The 19,269-nt window shown below is 34.5% G+C and overlaps 1 protein-coding gene across 2 annotated transcripts in view; it reads right to left on the bottom strand.

The window, feature by feature from the left end:
- The window catches only part of PRKG1 (protein kinase cGMP-dependent 1), a 1,273,864-nt gene that overhangs the window by 451,270 nt on the left and 803,325 nt on the right, over positions 1-19,269 (bottom strand). For both annotated transcript variants that reach the window (XR_012487204.1, XM_074297069.1), the window contains exon 4: positions 6,244-6,349. Coding sequence is in view for 1 of the 2 variants with exons in the window: in XM_074297069.1 (XP_074153170.1) it covers positions 6,244-6,349 (106 nt within the window). In the remaining variant the exon portion in view is untranslated. The remainder of the gene's footprint in view (positions 1-6,243; positions 6,350-19,269) is intronic.

Genomic DNA, 19,269 nt, shown 5'->3' on the forward strand with positions numbered 1-19,269 from the left:
AGAATTACTCTCTGGCGCAGGCAGAGAGAAGGCAGAGAGATTCCATGATTCCACCCTCAGGGGAGGTCATCCATTCAGAATCCAAGGTGTATCAACCTTCTGAGGCCCACCCTCTACAGAAGGTCTGGAACAGCCTCACCTTGTCATGTCCTCTCAGAAATTCCAGTCATGTCCCCGAGTTTAAATTTCCCACATTGCCACATTAGTAATAAGATTGACAAACACATTGCCAAAGATAGTTCAGTGTTTAGAAGGTTCCAAAGGAAAGTGTGGAAGAAGAGAGGTAATTAGACTGATTACTCAATTGAAGGTCAATAGAGCCATGTTGATGTCATGGTCGTATGCCTTTTGAAACCTGGACAGACTACCAACGGCATGCTAGGAAACTTCCATTTGAATTAGCTTTGGAAGATTCTGAAGATTATTTGGCAGAATAAGATGCCAGACACTGAAGTCCTTTCTCAAACTAAATTACCCAGAATTCCAGCTCTACTTCAGAAACCACAATTCTACTGGAGTGGCCACATTATTCAAATGCCAAATGTACACTTGTCCAAAAAAAAATATTTTATGGAAAACTCACACAGAGCAAGAGCTCACAAAGTGGTCAAAAAAGCACTACAAGGATGCTCTCAAGGTCTGTCTTAAGAACATTAGAATGGATCCTATAATATGGGAGACAGTGGCACAGGACTACACAGAATGACATGCCCTCATCAGAGAAGGTGCTGTGCTCTATGAGCAAAGCAGAATTGAAGTAGCCCAGAGGAAATGCAAAATACACAAAATTAGAGATGCTAATTCAAATATCCATGTGCCCAATTTGAGCATTCAGAGCTCCTATTGGTCTGATAAAACACAGCATGTTCAACTAACATAATAAGAACATTTTGGTCCTCTTCAAAATGAAGGACAGCAACTAATCAATTCACTGCTCTCTTTTGGGTCATTCTTCTAGGACACTATGCCTCATGGTGTCTTTCTCCTATTTTTTCCTCTATGCCACATGGTATTCCCTAATCCCACCATTCTTTGTAGTGTCTCTCCAGACCCTACTTCTCCTCCTTATAGTTTACTGAGTCACTTTCAGGATTTAGCCTAAGGGCATACTCTAATCTCGTGGAGTATTTCCTTTCTCCTAATAAATAGTTCCACTAGAGAACTTGCTCTTTCCATCATTAATTATTAAATCCTCTTTTCTATGCTCTCTCCCTCTATTTTATATTCCCTATTCCTGGAGTTTATTGAATCTCTTCATTTTGTCTGTAATCTCTTCTCCAAAATAAACTTACCACTTGCCAAAGACAAAGACCACTATGAATTTTTACATGACTGAACCCGTTTTTGGTGCTTCCCATAATCTGGTGTCTACAACAGTCACATCAATGGGATTGGCTCAGTAGAGCAATATTGTATAATAGCTTCCTTGATATTCATCTACTGTATACAAAAGACAATTAAAACCACAAAAAAAAATTTAAAAAGACAGAGGCTATATCATGATTGTGCTACATCATTTGCAATAAAAAGACACTGATAGAAAATGTGGGAAATCTGACATCAAATTATTAATATGATTCTTCCTGGGTTTCTCATTAAAATAGAATAATGCTATAAGCCAATTTTCAGGTGTTAATTTTCAGAATTTTTTTTATTAATATAGTTCTAGAACAGTAGAGTCTTATACTTACATTATGTGTGCTTATAAGTGATCATACAAAAAAAAGGGAAAGAAAAAATCCATAAAAATGAGTAAAATGGTAAATATTCTGACAGTAGCTGGTTTAAGCAGCAATATTCTAATGTCTATTTCTATCTATCATGTTCTGTAAGGATTTATGCTTGCCTTGTAAGATCATTTGCTGGAATTGATTTTCAATAGAGATTTAAGATGCATTCTTAAATTTCATCTGCATTAACAATATGATAGAGAATGAAGGGGATGAGGGGACTGCAGCAACTAGAGTGGAAAAATGCAAGTAAAAATCTGATAAATTTGGGAGAAAAATCTCATAGCTCATCTGAAGGCCTAAGAATTGGGACTGCAGCTAAACCAAAACATGTAAATTAAAAGAATAATTCTTAGTTTGCTTCTGTTTTCTGAGTTCATTATAATAACTACTATTGCTCCCTTTCCAAGTTATACTCCTCCCCCTAATATTCTTATGTGCCAGTAAGGTGCAGACTCATTTCACAGAAAAGAGAACAGAAATCAAAAAAGGTCTAGACCTACTCTAAATAAGAAGGAACATCGTATAATTCAGAAAGCATGACACTGGAAGTCAGAAGATCTAATGTAGTCAAGAGCCTTGGCTCTGTTGAATATTCGTTCACTGTGTGATCTGAGGCAAGTCTTTTCAACACTCTAGCACCCAGTTTTCTCATCTAGGAAATGAATATAAGACATATCTACCATTTATTAATCAGAGTTGCTGGGAAGGTTAAATGAGATGGGACTGCATAGGAATATTTCCATAGAAGGTCCAGTGTTTGTCTTTTTAAGCTTCAAAAGAGTGACAATTGCCAACCAAATCACCTCTGAAAATAATAATCTGAAGGTCAGTGACAGGAAGACACTGAAAACTTTGAATTTGATTACTAGATATACAGCATTGGCTGGTGATTTCCTTTTGGTTTATGATGAGAATCTATTTGTCAAGTCATACTATTTAGGCAACAATGATTTTTTGCTTTTGTCTTTTCCCTGGTCTCTAGTAGAGTATCGAACTTCTCCTTCCTTTTTGAATTTAACTTATTATTATTGTTGGAGGGAAAATTCCCTCCATCAATGAAGATCAGCAATTTCTTTAAACACAATAGTCTTAAAGGCAGTTTGGGCCACTGATGAGGGAAGTGACTTTTTGTGACAAAAGTGGTGCTTGAAGTCAGATCTTAACTTCCAGGTGTTTTGTTATCATAAATATATTAATTAAATACCTACATATGTATGTATATATACTATATATGTATAATGCATATATAATATATGTAATATGTATATATTGAGTTTTATATATATACTATATATGTATAATGCATATATAATATATGTAATATGTATATATTGAGTTTTATATATATATATATACTATATATGTATAATGCATATATATGTAATATGTATATATTGAGTTTTATATATATACTATATATGTATAATGCATATATAATATATGTAATATGTATATACTGAGTTTTATATATATATATACTATATATGTATAATGCATATATAATATATGTAATATGTATATATTGAGTTTTATATATATATACTATATATGTATAATGCATATATAATATATGTAATATGTATATATTGAGTTTTATATATATACTATATATGTATAATGCATATATAATATATGTAATATGTATATATTGAGTTTTATATATATACTATATATGTATAATGCATATATATGTAATATGTATATACTGAGTTTTATATATATACTATATATGTATAATGCATATATAATATATGTAATATGTATATACTGAGTTTTATATATATATACTATATATGTATAATGCATATATATGTAATATGTATATATTGAGTTTTATATATATACTATATATGTATAATGCATATATAATATATGTAATATGTATATACTGAGTTTTATATATATACTATATATGTATAATGCATATATAATATATGTAATATGTATATATTGAGTTTTATATATATACTATATATGTATAATGCATATATAATATATGTAATATGTATATATTGAGTTTTATATATATACTATATATGTATAATGCATATATAATATATGTAATATGTATATATTGAGTTTTATATATATACTATATATGTATAATGCATATATAATATATGTAATATGTATATATTGAGTTTTATACACACATATATATATATATGTATGTGTGTGTGTGTAGACATACATATATACTGTATGTGTGTGTCTTCTTGGTTGAAAAAAAGGTACTTTAGATTAAAATGTACTTAACTGATCTCAATGGTTAAGCAATCTTGTTGAGATACCTTTGTCCCTTAAGTAGGTGCAATGTTTTTTAGAGATGAACAATAATGAGTAGGTTTCATGGTTTAAAATCCCATTGGTTGGAATCCAATATCAGGACTGATCACAGTAGGCCATTAACCAATATAATTTCTATGAGTATGACTAAAAGACACACCATCACTTCAGTGAAAAACTAGGAGTAAGATTTCTCTTACAGTGGATGCTCATTGAGCACCCAGACTTCTGCATTCTACTCACTGAACTTTGACTCTGGTCCCATTATGTCCCTTTTAGCATAAACCCTGGAGGATGCTACCATTAGCCATCTAATTAAACATTAGACGACTTTTTCTCTTAACAGCAACAACTGTATATGGAGATGGGGCAATTTATAATAGCTGAGTCAGAGGCCAAATAAATTATCTACATGAAATGCTCTAATATAAAATATCATTGCCAAATCTTTGAGCTCCCTGACACTGCTAGGAATAGGAAAAAAGGGAAAAGGAAGAAAGGGAAAAGGAAGAAAGGGAAAAGGAAGAAGCCACAGTCAACCTTGGCATCTTCTAGCAAATTTATGATAAAATTTCGCACTTTTCAGTGACAAAACTGAGATTAATTGACAAGTTATTTCATTGGGCTTATGTTAATATAAATGTTCCAAGTAAAAATTCCATTGGCTGCTATGATCCTTGGAAAGATAGTACCAATTTATTTCTCTCTCCTCAAAATTTTCTCTCTAAGCCAAAGCCCCAGCTTGCAAGGAGACATGGTTACCTGCCACAGCATAAAGTATTATGAGCAAAGGTTCTCTCGATTACGAAGTTACTGGATCCCTTTGGAATGAATGAAGCACAGAATCTGTACTGATTTCTCAGTGGAAAAGGAATGATGCAGTACACCACTAATTGCTTCTGAAGCAATAGGACTGAGACTCAGATCTTAACCCTTTTACTATCCCCTTGTGTGACCTCTCTGGGCTTTGGTTTCATCTCATAAAAAGTGAAAAGCTTGGTCCAGATGGTCTCTGAGAAAGCTCTAAAGGCATGAACTTGTGATGACATTTATATTTTCCAATAAAAATCGAGTCTCTTTGAGGGAAAGGGTGGTTTTGCCTTGTATCTCTGTGTTTGGCACATAGTAGGCATTTCAAAGAACCATAGACCTAAAATTTGTATAGAATAGATACCCCACTATCTCATTTGATAGAGAAGGAAATTAGAACCTTAGAGTTTGTCATTTATTCAAGGTGATGAGGTCGATAGCAGTCAATGTTAGCCCAGGTATCTTCTCACTGTGCTACTCTGTCTTTTCCAAATGTTAATTATGTGAACAAAGGAATTCTGACTATATCATAGGAAATTCTTTCCTTCTGCTTCCAAAGGAGGGCAATAACTCACCTCCTTCAGGCCTCACTACCACACTCAACCTGACCTGCCTCAAAATAAACATTTTTGGGGATGGCAAATTTTTAGTTTTGTAGATCTGTGCCATATGTAATTCAATGAATTAAAGTCAGGATTATGGATTTGTCTATCATTTTTATATTCAATTAATTTCTGTTATTCTTCCTCATTTATCAGGAAATATTTTTATGGGGGATTTGTCATACATATCTACTTAGAAATGTACCATATATGTCTTTAGCAATAGGTTTTTAAAGAGAAAAAATGAGGTGATCTATTCTACATCTCTGTTTCTTTGAAATATGTTTTTCTTATTAGTGGAAATTTTCTGTGTAAATTGTCATAGGATTATAGACAATAAGATAATGATTCAAATTACCTTTCAGGATTGTCTGTGCCTAGAACAGAGTAGGTGCTTAATATTTTCCCTTCTCCCCTTTCCCTTAAAATTGGACAGGACTTTGAATGTGTTATGCCTCCTGATTTTACAGAAAAGAAAATGGAGGCCCAGAAGGATTGAACATTTTCTCATAATCTCATAGTTAGTAGACACCTACTGTAGGATTTTTACCCAGGTTTTCTTGACTACAAATTCAATCTTCTAGTCACTAACTACACAGCCTCTCCAACAATTAGTCTGTTGCTGGAGACTTCCCCCTCTCCAGCACATCATCCAATGGAGCAATAGTAGCATTCAGCATCCAGAAGCATCACTTCCCTTTACTCCACTGATCCCCTTGTTACCAGCATGGACAAGGTATGATGCTACAGTCGAGAAACAGAACAGCCGAGAAGACATCAAAATCCCAAAAGGAACAAAGACAACATCCTACCTTTTCAAAAACTCCATATATTCTGTGTGCTTGATGAGACCTGTCCTCATCATTATTGTCTGAAAACATTGTCGATCAATGGCCCAGAGTTTCACATTTACAAGAGCTGGAAAAAACACAAAACAAAATGGAGAAGATTCAATTAGCAAATTTATTCAATGAATTGCCTCTGGCAGTCAAGATTAGTTACAAGAAAGTAGGCACATGATTGGCCTTTCCTCCACATTTTGAAGCATGCACCAGAATGCTCTACTTATTCCCCAAAATCCATGTAGTATCACAAGTGAGAAATTGTTTTTAATTGAATATGCTGACATTATTCCTCATGATGAGGAAGGGTCTATTTGATGGAGCTCCTATGGGGCAGGGGCTTAGTAATAATATGGTTCATTTCCAAAAACTGATATGAAAGGATCCATAGGGGGAGGATCAGAGGTTTCCAAGGAATATTCCATAGAACAGTAATTATACCGGAGGCTGTTAAATCACTCAGCATGAAGGATTGTGAATTGGAAAAGGCAGGGAAACTCATTTTGGAGGTATAGGGGATAACAACATTCATGTATTGAAAATAATGACTAAGCAACCTCTTCTTCAAAAAGCTCAAGACTCTTTAAAAAAAATAAATTGCAATCTGCACCCCAAGTTATCCTCTTATGTCAATTATATGAGTCGCTCAGATATATCAATATTCCAGTGGATAAGTGATCTTATCACTGTGGGTATTCCTTCCGATGATGTCAACAATAATCTGTCCTGGTTTGCTCTCTGGGTCTTTTCATAAACCTCCTCCGATGATCCTATGAGTGTGCTTGGGAGAGAGGGTTTGCTTGATATCTGAAGGATGCCAGTAATATGATGAAACTGACTCTGTGTGACACCTAGGAGAACCTAAGTAGATAGTATCAGAGAGAGTAGCTTAATCCAAATTTTGTGTTGGGATAACAGGAGAACATTCTGCGGTCTTTATTATACTAAATAATTCCTAACTTCAGAATATAAACAAAACACTCATGAAGAAATAAAGATGTAATAAACCACAAGATAACCCAGTTCTCAGCTGGCGTCAGTGTGCCAGACATATCCAGATAAATCTCCCTGTCAATAATGCTGCACTTCCATTCCACTAGATTAAAGTGAGACATTCTAAATTAAGAAGTAGGAATAGGAGCAAGGAGCAAGAGACTCAATAGTCAGGGCAGAAGGGGCCAGGAGTCAGTTATCAACTTCTGAGCCAAAAAGAGGAGAAGCTTAAAGGCTGTGGTGGAGAATGGGCAGAAAATGAAAGAAGGAAAATCAGTTGTAGGCCACAGAATTTGTTTAAGTGGCAGTGTTCTCTGATTTGTGGTTCAAAATTACTTAGGAAGATGATTTATCTCTGGTCATTTCCTTACCAGAAGAAAATGATACCCGGTGACAAATCCGAGCAAAATTTAAAACATAAATATAGACATAGACACACAGACACATTTAAACTATACTTATATACTCACATAAGACACAGACATATTTAAACTATATGTATATACTCACATACAAACATAGACACACACATATATATGTATGTGTGTATACATATGTATGTATATGTATATATATATACATTTTAGCCCACATTTATTAAGAACTACACTATGATAGTCACTTCATAAATAACTTGCTTTTTTCTCACAATAAGCCTTAGAGGAAGATCATGTTGTTATTCCCATTTCACAGATAATGAAACGGAGGCAGACAGAGGGCAACTGACTTGCCTAGAATTGCCCAGTTAATATCTAAGGCCAGATTCAAATTTAGTTCTTTCTGAATTGTTGTACTTAGTCGCTTCTAGTTTGTGAATGGTCCAGAGTCATGATTCCCTTAGTGAGAAGAAGTCCATTGTGAAAATGTAGACCTGGTATCCTAAAAATAAATGGGCATAGGCAATTGAATCGATATATATAATCACCGAGAACTGAGTCTGTCTACCCTACTATGATGGTAACAGTCTAGTCAGTATGTCAGATTCCTGAATGTTTTGCACATAATAGGCATTTATCAATGGTTGTTGATGTTTTCAATAAGTGGCTATGGGTTGACTTGCCCAAATTATGAAGGCTGGCTTAGCTGACTCTTTCATACCACATTAAAATGATGAGACAGAACTCACCTACCTTCATAATTCATATCATGCCCCAGTGCCTCCCTGTGAAAAATACATCCTGCTCTACAATATCATTAGTTACCCTTTCAATGTGCCATTGAAATGACTCCAAATATGCCTCTTCTTCATTGGACAGCTAGAGATTGTCAGATAATGACTCCAGCTTAATGGTGGTGTAAACGTCCTGATGACCTTGGGCAAGATGCCCATACTTTGCTTTGTGTTTCGCAAACGGGGCCATGACTCAAGTCGGTATGTGATACTCACGCATAACTAATATTCACCTTGTCCCACTGTCAAATGATAGCTTTGTTAAGCTGTGACTATGGGATGGGTTTTTGTAAACCATTGTTAAAAGACAAGAGGGCCATTATTTTCCTAACTGGAAAGAGGAAAACACTTTAAAGAGCTTCAAAATGATCTTTGATAGTAAGGGGCTGGGTCATCTCAGTGGGGTAGAAGTATCCATTTCAGAAATAAAATCCCTGAGACTGTACTAAAAATAAGCAAGCAAACAACAACAACAAATCAAAACACATTACTGTGGCTTAACATTTAAATTGGAAGATCACTGGTTTTTTGTTTGTTTGTTTGTTTGTTTGGGTTTTTTTTTTTTTTTTTTTTTTTTTTTTTTTTTTTTTTGCAGTCCATTTCCTTTTCATTAAATTGTATACCTAAAAATTTGCGTCTTTTTCTCAGATTCAAATAATTTCATTTTTTCCCTTGATGAAAACATGTAGAAATGAATAGTGTTTTGACATCTCCAGAAAACTGTGCCTCTTAGAAGATCCTCCAGTTAAAGAAATTAGCAAGATCTCATTTATAGCACAAATAATATCTGACTGAAGGAACAAAAGTTTATTGTTAGGATTACTAGGTGAGAACTCAGGTTGTCTGGACAGTGACAAGGTGAGAATTCAGGTTGTCTGGACATTTACAAGGTGAGAACTCAGGTTGACTTGATAGAAGGAGCAAGCTCATTGGCTGAAGTGGTTCTTCCCAGAAGCCCTTGCATTATCCCACGCCCATTCTCTGGGAGGATAAAAGAGGACACCACTCCAGAGAGAAGAGAAGACTCTGCACTACATCTGGCTTGACGTAGCTCTCTGCAGGAAGGGAAGTCGGCTCTCTGAAGGAAGGGAAGTCACTTCTCTGGACAAGAGTTAACACCAACTGCCTGGAGACAACGGTTCACTACAGGAAGAAGAACCTGTCAGAGATTTGAGTAGACACAGCAGATCTCTTCCCAGAGAGCGATCCGGCAGATTCTGGAAACAACAGCTCGCTACATTTTATGAGGAGGAAGAAAGGGAGGAGGCCTGACCTGGATTCTGGCCTTAAGTTTCCCACTAAGCAAATTCATCTGCCTTTGCTGGTTCCAGTTTTTGAGAAGTATAAAGTGGTCAGCAGTATGGGAACATGACAAGAGCAAACTTTACTGACTTGGAATAAAAGACAGACTCAGAAGGATAAAGTAGAAATTATACTTTATTCCATTCAATATATTATATTCTGCACATAAGATGTTAAAAGTTGAGAAGACAAAGGATCTGCCAGGAGCAAGTAGAAGTCCCTTAGGAACCTCTCAAGGCACACTCTTTCTACAATACAAACTACATGGGTCTTTGCCATCACTGATTGTCACATCTTCTGAATTAGTGAATCCCAAATGGTGACATAGACAGAAGATTTATAGGATTTGGTCAAGGCTATTTTCCATAATTAGAAAAATAAATTAAAGATTCTTTGCTCCCTTTGGAAGAAAAAAAATCTGTCCCTATTCACAGTATCAACAATTTTCTTAATATCAAAAATCCCAAATACTCCCAAATGAATTCTCGGAACTTATTACATACTTCAAAGAGTTGGGAATTAGGGTTAGGCCCCTGAAATGCCTTTCTACCATTTGTGCTGTGCCAGCATGGCCTTCAAGAACCCAGCTCCCTACCAGATGATAGGGAGGTAGGAAAAGGAAATCCACATTCAAAACTAAATTTTAAAAATCATATTCTTGATTAATTTCAACTGAAATAGGCAATTTCACATTATGGTAATACAGCAGCAAATTGGAATTTCTGATTCTTAAATATACATATATATATATTTATATATATATATATATATAATTATATTTAATGATCTTTGATGTTTATCCAACAAAAATCAGTGAATACAATAGAGAGATCTAAAAATTAGGAATGGTCTAGTACCATATTGTGATTATATTCCATCGTCTATTTTAAGTGAAATTATTTAAGAATAAAAATCATGTAGGATGGAGCAGACAAGAATGGGCTGAGATCTGCTTCACTAAGGATCTTCCAAACTAATAAAATTAACAGTCCCTTTTAATATATTTAAGTATTATAATTAATCATTCAGTGCATAGTGTTTGTGTTTTCAATTAAGGCTTTGAATCAAGACTCGTGCTTCTCTTTTGCATTCTATAAGATCACAATTACACGCATTTTTATATCTGCATTGTGTATTATATATATATATATATAATATATATATGTGTGTATGTGTGTGTGTGTGTGCATTTAGACACATACATATATATGTTATAATGTGCAATATCCCTCTCTCTTCAGTTCCCTTTTAAATATCAATTTCTCCCATTAATGAATAAACTCATTTAGGACAGTGATGGTATTTCTGTTTGTATTTGCTTTCCTAGCACTAAGTACAGTGCCTTAAATATATTCAGAATTTGACTTTATAGATACTTAAAAATATATATACATATGCAGTTTATTGTACAATAAAATTTATTCTAACACTTGGGAATTCAGGCATCTAGTGTGGAGGAAAGCATATTTTATTATTCTGTCAGAAGATACATGTGAGTATCCCCAAATTTGTGGAAATTTGGGGTCACAATGAAAACCCAGGAAAATTGTCAAGCTGCTGGTCATGGAGTCTCCCCTGGGAACTTTATGTGGGAGTGATGATTTCTCAGGAACTTTCCAACAGGGACCAAAATAGATTTTGTTTGCTGAGATGACTAAATCAAAACACATTTTATGGACTTATAAAAATAAATAAATCCACAAATCCTGTATCTTACAGTGTCATGTTTAGGTTACAAAAATAAAATCAATGATATATCAACAGTTAGCTTTCATTCACAACCATTGAAGCACCCCTGACAATTTTTTTTTGTTTGTGTGAATTGGTGTTTGCTAACTTTAGGAGCTAGAAGTGGGGGTACTGCTAGTGTGATAGCCTAGCAGTTCTAGATAATTGCTAGTTACTGTGTGACTCATTTCAAAAATAAATATACATACCATAATATATTTATATCTATAAATATAGATGTATACAATAAAATAAAAATAGATTCATTTGACTTCAAATTGACTCTAAATTCCTTGCTTCCTCCCTGCCTCATTTCTTCCCTCTCTCTGTCTGTCTCTGTTTCTGACTTTGTCTCTCTTTCTGTCTGTGTCACACACACACACACACACACACACACACACACACACACACACGTGGTATGGATCCAGATATTCAATAACATTTATGTGCCTGCTACATCTCAGGCATGGTGCTCAGCATTTTGTTAGACAAAGAAAGGGAAAACACAACAAACAGAAGACCATTCCCTATTCTTATGGAGCTCACAATTCACTTTAACAAAGAAATGAATGAAATATTTCCTTTGTGCCAGGTGCTTTCCATTTTACTTCTCTGCTTTTCTGTGAGATAATGGTTAATAATCTCAATTTCTGCTCTGAATAAAGACTAGAATACTAACTGTTTTTTTTTTTCTGATTTGTTCCATTGGTTTTCTTTCTCAGGCCAGTCAGTAACTGCTCTTCATTGAATCTTGACTATGCCCTCTGGAGTTCCATAAGGTATCATTGTTTTAGTCAAATCATATCTGGGGAAAGTGGAAGAGAGGGTAGAAATCCTCTTAAACTCCTAGCCCTCCATTTGAGGCACAGATGGAACTCATGCAAAAAGGATGACATAATTTATTTCCCAGATTTTGAGCCATATGCTGGGCTCCATCATTTCTCAGAGCATTCCAGATTAATCTATGTAGCTTTCCATGCTTGAGGAAGGGAGATTTCAGCTTCATGAAAGGAGAAAACAAACTTTATATCAACAATGAACACTTTCAAAGTACACTGGACTCTCTGAGGAGATAGTGGATTCCTTTTCAGGAGGGATCTTATCGTAAGAACTAAATAACCACTTTCAAGGATGCTCATAAAAATTAACATCTACTTATGGAGTTAAGGTTCACAAAGCAGTATATTATACAGACATTATCTGATTTGTACTGTAATCCATCATCTCGCATTGTGAGCTGCTCTTTTTACTTCTTAATGTTGGATGAAAAAATTGGAATTCAGAAAGTTTGAGAGTTTTGACCAGCACCATCAAGTTGATGATTATCTGAGGCTGAATTTGAATCCAGATACTTGACTCTTAAGCTTGGCCTTTCATCCACTGCTTCTTAGTCAGGAATGGGTTAAAACTCAAGATTCTAATTGTTTCCGATTCCATAATTCTGGATCGATCACTTATATACTGAAGCTAAGGCTTAAAGGAATGGAAGAGACCTTGAGAGGTCAGTCAGTCCATAATGCCCTTCCCATATTGTGCGTCATATCCTAGTACACTGTCTACCCTTATTTAAGCATGTCCTAGGACAAATGATTAGTAATTAGGAGAGGCCATTTGCCAGTGACAGTGCATCTGGAGATTAGGAGTTTTACTGCCTTACAGATGTTCTCCCTAATAGCATGCTGGATGCATTTTAACCTTTTTAGCATAAAGAATTATCTTTTGAATGATACATATTATCCCCAGGAGACAGACTGTTAAAATGTACACTGGGAAAGACTCGTCCCTATTATGAGTCCAATGTTTTAAATGGATGTTTAAATATTTGAAAAGATTTGGTGTGATGAGATATATAAAAGCAAAAGGAATAAACAAGCAGTTTTTATTAAATAGAGAGATAGTATTGCACTCTATGTATATGATAAACTGACTTTCAAGTTAGGAAGTAGGTAATCATCTAATCCCTCATAAAGATATAGATTGTGTGAACTTTGGAAAGAAACTAAAATTCCTGGAGCAGATAGATGGCGCAGGGGATAGAGCACCAGCCCTGAATTCAGGAGGACCCGAGTTCAAATCTGATCTCAGACACTTAACACTTCCTAGCTGTGTGATCCTGGGCAAGTCACCTAACCCCAGTCTCAGGGGGGAAAAAAAAAATTTGGGGAAAAAAAAAAGAAACTTAAATTCCCATTAAATTCTCAGCATTGTATAGGGTAGATCTAAGCTGATAATCTGCCCTGGTAATTTTTTTTTTTTTACCTATAAAATCACAGGTTTATTTCTACCCAGAAGTAGTTGATGGCACAAGGGATAAAGCACTGGATCTCAATTAAGGCAGACCTGAATTCCAATCTAGCCACACATATTTACTTGCTGTACCTTGAAAAGGTCAGTTATCCTTTGTATATTTCCATTTTTCATCTGTAAAATGGGGATAATTACAGCACTTGCCTCCCAGGGTTGTTGTGAGGATCAAGTGAGACAATATTTGGAAAGCATCTATCACAGTAACAAGTGCACAATAGATACTATGAAAATGTTTATTCCCTTCTCCTTCCTGCTTCCTTCTGAGAAGTTGTCAAAAACTAAAATAAACTGAAAATTGATGTTAATCTCTTATTGTTTCTCTAAAAGTGACCACGTCCCACAGAACAAGACATGATTTCTGTCAATACTTAAACAAATCTTCATGCAGCCCACCCAAACTCCACACTGACTAAACTCCTTTCAGTTCCCCAGGCTGTCAATCTATCGAGCATTTACAAAGTCTGCCTTTGTCTAACTCATCTAACAAGAGTCACTGTATATAATACAGAGCTCTAAAACTGGGGGATTTTCAAATACTTACTGTATTGCCATAATATATTATAGCCCACTTCAACTGAAATTATTTAAGATTAAAGTCATGCATGAGGGGGCAGGTAGGGGTAGACCAAGAACTGCATCACTATTCTACTCCATGACTGGTGAACACTTCAGTACATGTTATGGATAAGTTACTGCCTAAGGTATTCAGATACAATACTAAAATTGAACTAGTCCTTGGCTCTTAAACTCTCATTAGACTGAAATGAATCTTTACGAATGTTTCTCTTTACCTTATTTTTTAAATTAAAGGCAGAATGCTAGTGACAAATGATCTGAGTACAAGGACATCCCTTGGCAATAACCTTAGGAGGAATGAAAGTATGCATGTGGGAAAAAATGGAAGGAGGGACATTTTCTGTAAATGGACACATCTACGAGAGAAGAATAGTCAAATATAGCCCAATTTATTTTTGATAAGGAGCTGTTCTGGGATTCCACCTCCTTACCCTTAGGAAGGATTTCATCTATATTAGATCATGAGCTAATATTTGCAAAAATTGTCATAGGCAAAAAAAAGAAGCTCTTTGAAAAATGAGTTCAGAAGAGGGAAAAAGAAGATTTGCAAACTATTTTTCAGAAATGATCTTCAAAGAAATCTTGTCAGATGGGTATTCCCACCATTATTATCTTTATTTTACAGATAAGACAAATAAGACTCAATTAATTCCACATTTATTAAGCACCTATTATTTTGCAGGCACTAGAAATACAAAGATCAAAATCAAATATTCCCTGTCCAAGGTGCTTACCATCAAAAGTCAGGATATATACATATATATATATATATATATATATATATATATATATATATATATATATATATATATATGTATATATATATGTATATATATATATGTATATATATATATATATATATACACATATATACATACATATATATATACATATATATACATATATATATATATATATATATATATGTGGTTAAGTACATAAACACACAAAGTGATTTGGAGGAGAGTTTTAACAATGTGGGAAGGAATTTGAAAGACTCCATGTAGAAGTTGATAAATGAACTAAATATTAAGGGAAAGTTGGGCTTCCAAAAGACAGGAGAAAAGGGGAGCATTCTAGTATTATGCAGCAACCTGTATTCTGGAAGCTTAGCTAATTTTGAACTCTGCTGATTAGCAAAGTGAAGCTCAAGCTTCAATCAGGTGACTTGCCCTTGGCCACTCTGTCAAGTTTCAGAGATGGGATAAAACTCCAGGGCTCTCCAGGTCTAGTTTTTTTTATTTTTTTTTCCCGTACACCATATTATCCATTCCAATGTATTCTACCATTGAACTCATTTGCCTAAAACATTGTTTTGATCTTCTCATTGCCCAGATTAAGCCTGAAAATTGCCCCATTATTTTCCTCATAAAATACGAGCTGTCTTCAAACATTTAAGGGGCTGCAATCTGGAAGAAGATTGAAAGCAGTAACTAAATATAAAATTTTATAGGAGATATCATTGTGAAGGGATATTGTCACCTAACCTCTGTCTGCCTCATTTTTATTTATTTATTTATTTGTTTTTACCCCTGAGGCTGGGGTTAAGTGACTTGCCCAGGGTCACACAGCTAGGAAGTGTTAAGTGTCTGAGACCAAATTTGAACTCGGGTCCTCCTGAATTCAGGGCTGGTGCTCTATCCACTGAGCCACCTTGTTGCCCCCCTCATTTTTCCCATCTATAAAATAAGAAGGGTAGCACCTATCTCTCAAAGTTGTTGTAATCATTAAATGAGACAATATTGATAAAGTACTTCGCAAACTTTAAAATGAATGATAGTTATCATAACCATGATGATGATTATCATACTATCAGAATGAGTCAGTGTATTGATTAGTTTTGCAGAATTATATTTTCTGTTTCTTTTTAAATCATTTAAGTGAATCCTGATTGTCTGCCTGGGGAAAGGAGAAGATCAATTAAGGAATGAAAAATATTGATATTGATATTTTTAAAAAGTGTTAGATTTTCAATGATGGACAGAATCAGCTACACCCAGAGAAGGAATACTTGGAAATGAGTGTAAACTGTTTGCACTTTTGTCTTTCTTCCCAGGTTATTTTTACCTTCTGAATCCAATTCTTTTGGTACAATAAGAAATTTGGTTCTGCACACATATATTGCATCTAGGATATACTATAAAATTTAACATGTGTGGGACTGCCTGCCATCTAGGGGAGGGGATGGAGGGAAGGAGGGGAAAATTTGAAATAGAAGTGAGTGCAAGGGATAATGTTGTAAAAAAATTGCCCATGCATATATGTACTGTCAAAAAAAATCTATAATTATAAAATTAATTTTAAAAGTGTTAGATTTTTAAAAAGGAAGACCTGAGTTTGAATCTACTTTAGACACTTATTACCTGTGTGTTCCTAAACACATCAACTTGAATACTATTTGCCTCAGTTTCCACATCTGTAAAATAGGCATGATAACATCACCTACCTCGTAGGGTTTTTTAAAATATCAAATGAGATAACATTTTTTATTATTCTTTGCAAACTCAAAGCATTATCTAAATGCTACCTGCTATTTTATATACATATATCTATCTTATCTATCTATCCATCTATTTATTTATATAGTTATTATTATCTCTCTTTGTACCATGGCTCTCCTTACCTCAGAACCGATCCTTTAGTTTAGCCCTTAATATTGAGTGGTCTTATCATTTTTAACAACTTACTATAATTATCCATTCTAGACCCCACCCTGTCATACTCCTAGCCTCCAAAGTGTCTACATCTTATATTTCTTCTTCCAGAAATACTGAAATAAATAAACACTTGCATCTCAGGAAAAAGTCAGTAACTTCCTCTCTTCTTCTGTTAGACTGTAAGCTTCTTGAAGCAGAGATTTTCTTTCCTTTTGCGTTTTTGTTGCCTGCATTTATCACAGTGCCTGATCACTAATTATTTTTTCAAATTTATTCATTTATTCATTAACTCACTCATTCACTCATGTCAAATTTAATGAGGCCTATTTTAATGGGCTAACCAACAAGCCTGCCTTTCCAGATTACTTCAGAAGGTTTCTTACAATTTTGAATGGGAATATTCCTGATTTTCTTGGCCTGATTCACTGGTGGATCTGGGGAAGGGTCTACTGGCTAGTTTCATGTGATGTTAAGATTTCCTATAGACTCACAAAAGTAGAACTGAATGGCAGATCCAGGCATATTAGCATATTCTTGATAAATGTCACTGGCCCATGTGCATGTCCCTCAGAGCCCCAGCCTTATTTCTCAATAAGTTTCATTGTAATCAGAATGTAATATAAATCAGAAGAGAAATTATTTCTGAAGACTACAAATACATGTTGGTAAATATGCTTATATTTATAAGGATTAAAATAAATTTTTAAAAAGATGCTGAAGAAATTTTCATTTTCTGAGAATGGGAGCATTTCACAATTCTTACTGGAACGTCATTGGAAACAATAACACAATAGGCAAATTTTAATAGAATTAGATTTCCCCAAGGAGGGCTTTTCCTTTTTCCAGTCTACTCTCCTATATTTTTGTCCCTCTAGAAGCAAAGAATTCCATGCAAATTCAATGTATTCTTCATCTGATCACTTGAGAAAAATAGATGAATTGTTAGAATAACGTATCCATTAGAGGTCTGTTAAACTGGATGAAATACATGATACATGAGAGGATTATGGCAGCATTAACAAAACAGAGCAAATTGGAGAAAGGAAAATGGAAGGAGTTCATAGTTCTAGATGCTACATGCAGTAGCTCTCATGTTTCCAATGTATGATTGTAAGAACTGGAATAAAAGGAAAGCTGAGAACTACAAAATTGATGCTTTCAAATTGCTCTAAGTTGACAAGCTTTTTGAGAGTCCTTTGGATATAAAAAAGGATAAATCAATTAATATTTAAAGATGATTCAAAGTCAACTACTGAAGCTAAAGATTGAATATTTTGGACACATAATGAGAAGATAGGATGCGTTATAAAAAGACGTTGCTATTGGGAAAGATTGAAGGCAAAAGGAAAAGGGGCATCAGAATATGAAGTGGTTAAATATTGTGCAAACAATGAATATGAGTTTGGAATGACCTGATGGGCTAACTCCATGGAGTTATGAAGGGTCAGATATAATAGAATGAACAACAACAATAGCAACAAAATAGATATGAACATCACCTTGGTGCACCATGAGATGGTCCAATAAGAAATGAATGGGGCAATTACATTTTGCATTGCACATACTTTGCATTAAGTTATTGGCAATGGATAAATTAAAATATTTGGCATCAACCAATGGGCGATACATTTTGCGTTCCACATACTTTGCATTAAGCTATTGGCAATGGATAAATTAAAAGTTTTGTTTTTTGGGGTTTTTTTGTTTTTAAATCAACCAGATATCAACCAGAACTAAGTTCAAATCATGCTTCAGCTACTTAGGAGCTGTATGAATCTCAGCAAGTCACTTAACCTCTATAAAGATCAGATTTCTTTTTTACAAAATGGGAAAAAAATGATTATTCCTAACACTTATCTCACAGGATTATTATTACAAAATAAAGTCAAATGAAAAAGTATAAAAGCATTTCGCACTTTTAAAGCATGATATGTCAACTGTCTTTATCTTGTCTTCCCTGTGCCTCCCATAACCAGGAGAAGGTAAGCTCCCTGAAAAGAGAGATTGATTCATTTCTCTCTTTGTTCACTTAGTGTCTAGTTTCTGAACAAAGCAGATACTTGATGCCTGCTGAATTGAGTTGAAAAGAATATAATTTTAAATTGACATGTTTTTGAATGATTTCATTCATCTATTGGCCCTCACTGCAGCTTGTCTACCCATTTATTCTGTTTTTAAAGAATTTTTAGTTCACTCTGTGACTATAACTAGAATTAGACTTGTGGCAGTGAGAGTGATTACAAGGCATTTGCAACATTAAAC

The sequence above is a fragment of the Sminthopsis crassicaudata genome, chromosome 2 (genome assembly GCF_048593235.1).
Source record: "Sminthopsis crassicaudata isolate SCR6 chromosome 2, ASM4859323v1, whole genome shotgun sequence".
Taxonomy (NCBI): domain Eukaryota; kingdom Metazoa; phylum Chordata; class Mammalia; order Dasyuromorphia; family Dasyuridae; genus Sminthopsis; species Sminthopsis crassicaudata.